Source organism: Triturus cristatus, chromosome 3_2, assembly GCF_964204655.1.
Source record: "Triturus cristatus chromosome 3_2, aTriCri1.1, whole genome shotgun sequence".
NCBI lineage: Eukaryota > Metazoa > Chordata > Amphibia > Caudata > Salamandridae > Triturus > Triturus cristatus.
Window position 1 is genome coordinate 1,196,407,811 of NC_140584.1, and position 7,771 is coordinate 1,196,415,581.

Below are 7,771 nucleotides of genomic sequence, written 5' to 3' on the forward strand. Positions count from 1 at the left end.
ACCATGTGGCATGGGTGCCTGGGCTCCAGAGGCGATAGTGTATGGGCAGCAAGGGACACTTTCTTGCACATAAACAATCAATAATGGCGATTTGCTCTTTCTATGTGTGCTGCAGAATGCAGCACTCATGGAATAAGCAAAAAACGAGGAGAAATTAATAATTTCTTCTTGTATCGCCATTCTAGCGCCTGGTAATCCACGGTGTTAGAATGGCGCTGTCTTTGACGTTGCCTCAGATTGTAAATCAGGGGCAACGCCAAAAAGCAATGGGTGTTGCAGTGGGATGCCCACAGCAACACCCATTGCACACTCCTTTGCTGTAGAGGACTTCAGCAGAAAGAGGCATATTTACAAGGTGGCATTAAGCGGCTTAGTGCCATCTTGTAAATATGGGGCATGGCGCTACATCACCTGGGCGTAAAAAAACGTGACGTTCATAACCTCTACAAAACTGCACCCTCTTCATAATGAAGTTCATTGCAAGGGTGTGTTTCCATGTACCGCACTAACACAGCACAATTTACCACACTGCGGTCAAATGGTATCCATACGAAGAGAGAATGCCATTGGAACTGAATGCTTCTAGTACCATCAGAAGAAAGATTTCTTAGCATGATGCATAAATCACCGCTTAGTGCCATCAATCCGCAAACTAAACCCCAGTCTAGTACAAGACACCACCTCCTCTTCTTCTTCATGGGACTCCAACTTGTTGGCTAGGTTGTTCATTTTCGAGCCTTTGTACTGCAGCACCATACAAAAGCTTGCATGTTGAACTGGATGGATGAGAGTTTGTCTGCTGGTGACTGTTTGTTGTGTTTCCAGAGCTGGAAAGTACATTGTGTGTTGGACAACGGCTTTGTGATGCCTGACATATACCCATCACCTGCTCCTTAGAGAGCTACATGGAGTTATCTCTTTACCTGAATAGGAGACTAGAAGCCTGTGGAGGTGCTTTCAAGACCTCAGCTGTAAAAACCAGAACAGTTCATGATGGATAGTACCATAGTTTAAGAAGCATTAGGAAGCAGTCAAGAGGACTCTTCCCAAAGGGATCATTTCACATTCCAAGAGGAGCAGAGCAGACACTTCTGCTCTCTTGATTGGTGCCTTCGAAGGAGATCTGCAAGACGTCTACTTGGTCTTCTTTCCATACCTCTACCAGACGTTATTGTCTTGATTCCGATGCCAGAGACGTCTACTTGGTCTTCTTTCCATACCTCTACAAGACGTTATTGTCTTGATTCTGATGCCAGAGACGTCTACTTGGTCTTCTTTCCATACCTCTACCAGACGTTATTGTCTTGATTCTGATGCCAGAGACGTCTACTTGGTCTTCTTTCCATACCCCTACAAGACGTTATTGTCCTGATTCCGATGCCAGAGATGTCTCGTTTTGAAGATCAGGGAGTTTGTGTAATTTTAACCAAATTTGTTAGGTGTTCCTAGGTAATCTTTCAAAGAAGAGGAACCTACACCGGGCATAGCATCCAGAGAAGAAAGAGCTATGCGCCTTGGGTTATGTTGATTCTGACGGGCACGGCGTTTCCGCCGCAGATTCTTCAACACCGACTTTTGTTCATAGTTCTCAGACCACTGACACCCTCTGGGCTGGAATATTCTGGGCCCTGAGGAGCTTTGGCCAGGTAGTAACATTTATGTGCTGGGTTTTGTCAAACACCAAGACAGTATGTAAAATGTTAACAGGGCCTCAGATAGCATCTGGGACATTGACAAGACAGGTGTGCAAAGGAAGCACCGTGTCCTTCAGAACCAACAGTACCAAATGTGTGTAACCATTTCTTTTTCATCAGGAGGTTCTGGCAACTTGAAACTCGGGGCGAAGCTTTTTAGATGAGTGGACTACGGAATTTTGCTTACGCTTTTTTACCCATGTCTCTGATCCCCAATGAGAGATATGCAAGTTCATTTTCGTGGCTTCTGCATTGCCTCCTGCCTGTGTTTTTTCATCATCTATCTACTTCTATTGAAAATACCCTTAATTCAAAAATGTTACTTGACCTGAACAAAAGGCTTCCAGAAGTTTAACCAGTTGCTCGTATCCTGTACTAAGAGCAACAAAGATGAATCCACCTTGGGAAATAACTGTTAGAACGCATGCTTTTACCCCGCATGCCGTTACAACGCAAATGGCTTGCTGTAGGACTATAAGGTGTTGGATTTAACTCCAACACCTTCCCTACTGTTATACAGACTGGAGTTGGAATAGTAAATTATACTATTCCAAACGCCAGCGCACCCCGACAGCAAGTTGGGGTAAAAGCATGCGTTGTAACGTCATACAACCCCCACCTTGAATCAAGTCCCTACTCGATGGGTTATAACCTGCATCGCATTGTGCAAGAGCGGACAGATCACTTACAACAGGAGGTACTGGGTGCACTAAACCAGGCGCAGCAGCCATGGTGAAACTCTTCGCTAGTGCTCCACCTCTGGACGTCTGCGGTTGACAACGTGACAGAGTGGCAGTATCTCCACAACGTAATACGGATTGTTGATGCACACAGGCAGTTGTCTTCCATTGAACAGTTGGAGATACAGAATCCATTTCAGTAGGATGAGCTTCCCGCCCGCCTTCCCTGATGTTAATCTAAAGACTGCTTTCTAGTCTGGATTCAAAACATGTAAATCTGTCCAAGCCCTAACACTGGTCATGGATATCTGTCTGTAACAACTGTTCTGCAGCACTGGCATCTTTTATAGATTGACCTACAGCAAGGACACCTTCCCAATGAGGTTGGATGGTAATCCTTCAGACACTTGTGCTAGGAAGAGCTGACAATGGCTTCTGGGGGTGGAATTTAATCCTGTCCAGCCAGTTAGTTGCATTCAAAGCCCAAACAATGGGGTAGATGGGCTACAGGACAATATATTTACAACTGCTATCTCAAGGAAACTGAGGAGAACAAATTCAGAGCCTGTGAGTTTGTGAAGGATACTCCTACTGGTGAACAGTAGTTACAAGTAAGTACCTTTCTGCATACGGAGGAAAAGTCTGTAGCTGATCTGGTATAACTAATGCTGCAGCCTCGACAGTGGTTATTTAGTGTGTGAAGCCGGGTTGTCGTTGCCTCAGTTACCAGGTTTATGGCTGGAGTAAGGGATAGTTCATAATTAAAGTGTCACCAAGGTTGCATCTGACAATTACAGCACTTCAACGATTACTTACCCATAACAGCAAGCGCTATATAAGAACGTGTTCTTGTTATTGAGCTAAGGCAGGGTTAGTGCTAACACCCATTCCAGGCTTGAGTGAAGTGAAGTTAATTCTGAAACTGCGTCTCTATATAGTTGTGGCCTGAGCAACCAAGGCTTACACAGAGGGCAGTCGCTGTGAAAGCCTTAAACGAGGCTACGTTAATGCTAAGACGGTGAGTGTGGTGAAGTGTCGGTGAAGTAGGGTTAATACGAAGGGCTGGGAGGCTAAGGTTTGGGAGTGGCATGCCAATGTTGGGGTACTGCCCATGGTTACAGCCAGTGTATGGGGGTGTTGATGGTTGACCTTGTTTACAAAGGGTTGATGATGCTACAGTTGGAGTACTTTGGAGTAATCTTGTATCTTTCTTCCTCTCTAGGACCAGTTCGAGTTTGCGCTCACCGCTGTGGCAGAAGAAGTGAACGCCATCCTGAAGGCACTGCCGCAGTGATCCCTGGATGCACCGCTCTGCCTCGTACCCTTCTCCACCAGCCATTGCTCATCTGCCTAACCCCTGATAACTGCCCCAGGGCCCTCAAGTGACAGGGCAGCAGCCTGCGTGCAGTGAGGCCTATAGGTGGCTAGCCTCTTCCTGCAGTGCGAATCTTACAGAAGGGAGATCATTTCTTGCAACGCAAGTCCTAAAAAAACAGCAGACTTCTTCCTTCAATGTGAGTTCTAAACGATACAAGCGGAGTCCTGCTGAATACAGAGGGCAGAAGGCAAAGGACACACAATTGATGGACGGAATGCAGAACAAATCAAAACATTCACCCCAGTCAAGAGATCTGGGTTAAATCCATCATTCTTTTGCTCACCATGCCACCCCAGTTCAGACCTGGCCATATGCAAACCAGTCTTGACCCTGTGCCTCATGGGAACAGTCCAGCCCGAACTGCCAAGCCAGGTCCTGTTGGTTTTGAATACAGAGGGCAGCCCACTTCCTGATGTGCAGTCCCTGCAGAAGGCAGTCTGCTTCCTGCAGTGAGTCTCACAATCTGCGGTCCACTTCCTGCAGCACGGTGCCTGTAGAAGGCCGCCCACTTCCTGATGCGCAGTCCCTGCAGAAGGCAGTCTGCTTCCTGCAGTGAGTCCCACACTCTGCGGTCCACTTCCTGCAGTGCGGTCCTTGCAGAAGGCAGCCCACTTCCTGATACGCAGTCCCTGCAGAAGGCAGTCTGCCTCCTGCAGTGAGTCCCACAGTCTGAGGTCCACTTCCTGAAGCACAGTCACTGCAAAATGGAGTCAGCTTCCCGCAGTGAGTCCCAGAGTCTGCTGTCCGCTTCGTGCAGTACTTTCAGTGCAGTCGACGAGCTGCTTCCAGCAGCGTTTTTCCTGCAAACAGTGGTCCCAGTTTGTGGATTCCTAAGCTTTGAGATGGTAGGAGTCCTGCATTTTGTGCTGTGCTTTATTGAGAGAGTGAGGGGTCCCCAATCAGGTAAGATGCTGTTGGGTCTTGATATGGCTTTGAGGCTTATAATCAGTGCTGCTGCTCTTACCAACTCCTTCATCCACCTCTGTAGACCCAGCAGTGTCCAGTGTTTAAGGAATCCTTTCCAATCCCAGCTATGATATTCCATCTCCAGGACAGCTTCGGCCGCATGAATATTGTGCACAACCGCCTTCTTTACCACACTACAGGCGCCTCCTCATTTGTTGATGATGACATACCCGCCTTATTATTATTATTGAGCTTGTAAAGCGCCTTGTTACTCCAACGGAGTGTCCCCGAGCTAGGACATCGCAGACCACGACAACAAGCCCTTCCCCCCACCCCACAGGCCCTAAGATACACGAAGGATGCCTCAGCCAACCTCCTCTGGACACTGGTGTTGTCCGCTTCCTGTCACAGGTTGTTGAGAGTAAGCAGAGGAGGTTCATATGGTGATCTTGGTCACTCATGTGCCAATAACCATGGCCCACAATAGGGTCGTGACTGGTGGCAGCTGTTAAAGGTCAGTCTGGACATGCTGGGCACGTGTGCCAGGGGCATGGAATCCTCCCCTGGGGAAGGCAGCATCTGAAGATGATCCTACTCAGTATTCAGCCACAACTTGACTTTTAGATGCCCTGCGAGGAGGACACACTAGAGTTATAAGGAATGGTGCCCTATAAACGGCCAGTTGAACGACCTCTTCTAGGACGGTGTACCCACTCATCCACAAGCCCGCCGGAAGGACACTGGAGATATAAGGAATGGTACCCTATGGATAGTCAGGTGGAAGACATCTAAAACTGAGATGGTCATCACCAGTGGCCAACATGCTTTGTGGAACTCCACATTTTGGCCTGCCACAATGGGCTTCCTCCCTCAACCCAAGAAATCAGACAAGAGCCCCGGAGTTCTGATTGACACGAATTTGTCCATGAAACCTCAATTAGGGGCTGTAATTTCATCTTGCTCTCATAAATCCGCAAAATTAGAAAGATTGGTAAACTTCTTTCCTACGAGGCTCTCACTCAGGCCATTATTGCACTGGTTATCTCAAGGACCGATTACACAAATTCCCTCTATCTGGGCCTTCCCAAAGGCTTGAACCACAGACTTCAACTAGTACAAAATCAGGCAGTCAGGCTTTTATACAGCAACCTAGTCATTGCAAGATCACCCCCTGATGAGAAAACTTCCCTGGCTGTGGGTAGAACAGCGTTCCATCTTAAAGGCTGGCTGCATTATTTTATTATTAAATCATTAGAGAGTGGCAGACCTGCCTTTATTTCAGCCCGTATTAAAAAATACACATCCACCCGTAACTGAGATCTATGCACCTGAACCTTCTCACCACCCCTCCTTAAAAAAAAAAAAAACTCGGCAGTTCCAGATTCTCGGTACTCGCCCCCCATTTTTGGAACGCCTTCCCATCTGATATCAGGATTGTCCTGTTATTCCAAATGTAGGAAATTCTTGAAGACTTGGCTTTTTAGGCTAGCTTGCGATTAAATTGTATGTTGCGTGCAAGGCTTCTGCTGCCTCAGCGCCATGAAACCACCCGGTGAACGTGCGCTCTATAAACAAGTACAACATAACATCTTCTAGGATGTTACACCGGCTCGTCCATCAGACCGCTTGAAGTATTTCCCGCACTTGTCGATGAGACCGCACTGCTCAAGTAGTCATGAAGGACCCTATAGATGTTGACATCCACAAGGTTGGTCAAGGAATTGTTACCGTTTAGTGTTCTGTCTGGGTGAGAGGCTACGCTGCGGCACATAAAGCTCATCCCTTCTCAACCCAGTTTCTGCCTTCAGCTCTTCAGGATCAACCCTACCTTGCCTTTGGTTCGATCTCTATGTCTTGCTGTATCTTTAGGGGCCGCTACCTCGTCTCCCCCTTCCAGCCTCTACTTGGTTTTGGTGTTCTTTTCCAAGTTTACTTCTTCACCTCCCATCTTTGTCCTTTCAGTTTCTTCTTCTCTCTAATCTAGCATCCTTTCCTGTCACTACATTGTTTCTCCTTTCTTTACTGCTGCAACATCCCACTCTTCTATTTCTCTTCCCTCGTCTTGTGTTTTTTTTTTTACCTTATCTTTATGGCTTTTATTCATCTCTGTCCCAGTCTTCTTTTATTCTCTACTTGGTACACTCAAGTGTCTCACCCTCTGGCATGCTTCTGTGGCTGCTTCGTAGCCCATCCCCACCTCTCGCGGAACCCTCCCCTTGCCCTATGCCATCTTCTCACTCATTTTACTGTCAGTGTTTCTGCCCTCTTATCCATATTCCAAAACTCAACCTTGTCAACAGCTCAGGCTCTTGCTCATCAGCCGGACATGTCCACAGCAACTGCCAAAGTGGTCCTCGTCCAGGGAAGAGGGCAGACACCCACTGCAGCAGGCTACTGCCCATCTGGGCTAGCAGGGGCAGACGCTGTCATGCCAAAATGCTGACCTCTTTCGGTCCTAACTCTGCCCAACCTCACCCCGTTCTCATACAGTGTTGTGTGTTCACAACTTCATGCAGAAAAGAAATTTCTAGAGAAAGAAAATATATAATTTAATTTTGTATTTTGATGTAATTAAAGTCTAAGTGTTGAGTTTGTGCAGCTGCACCTGGCCCTGTCATGTGATTTTATTTGTTATCGTCTGACTTTTTGTGGCAGTCACTGGTCATACCCACAAAACACACCTGCATTGTACACACACCTGCTGACACAAGACGCTACCGCACGCATAAACGCGCTAGCAGACTCCTAGCAGCACACACCTCCTCAGGGAGTTACTCTAGTACTCCACAGCAGCACGCACACCTGTTGCTACACACTACAGCAGTACATTCACCTGCTCGCGTAGACACTACAAAACACACATACATGCTTCCCAGACGCAACCACACTTCTGCGAATGCACAGTGACACCTACACCTTCTCACTTAGGCTCTCCAGTACAGCTCTGCTGACACAAAGATCACACAAAAAAGTCCTTCAGGACCGAACGGGCAAAGTTTCCATCCCTACAGACCTGACTGCCCAGGCAATAGTACTTGGCAAGCATATGCAGAAATACCCACGTTGCTGACTGGCATACGTCCAGGGCCAGAACTTGCGTGCACAATGCAACG

The 7,771-nt window shown here is 47.4% G+C and overlaps 1 protein-coding gene across 5 annotated transcripts in view; it reads left to right on the plus strand.

The window, feature by feature from the left end:
- The window catches only part of PTPRN (protein tyrosine phosphatase receptor type N), a 472,242-nt gene extending 464,980 nt beyond the window's left edge, over window positions 1–7,262 (plus strand). For all 5 annotated transcript variants that reach the window (XM_085650116.1, XM_085650114.1, XM_085650115.1 and 2 more), the window contains exon 23: window positions 3,597–7,262. In XM_085650116.1, coding sequence (XP_085506242.1) covers window positions 3,597–3,668 — 72 coding nt within the window. In that variant the 3' untranslated portion in view covers window positions 3,669–7,262. The remainder of the gene's footprint in view (window positions 1–3,596) is intronic.
- The last annotated feature ends 509 nt before the right edge of the window (window positions 7,263–7,771 follow it).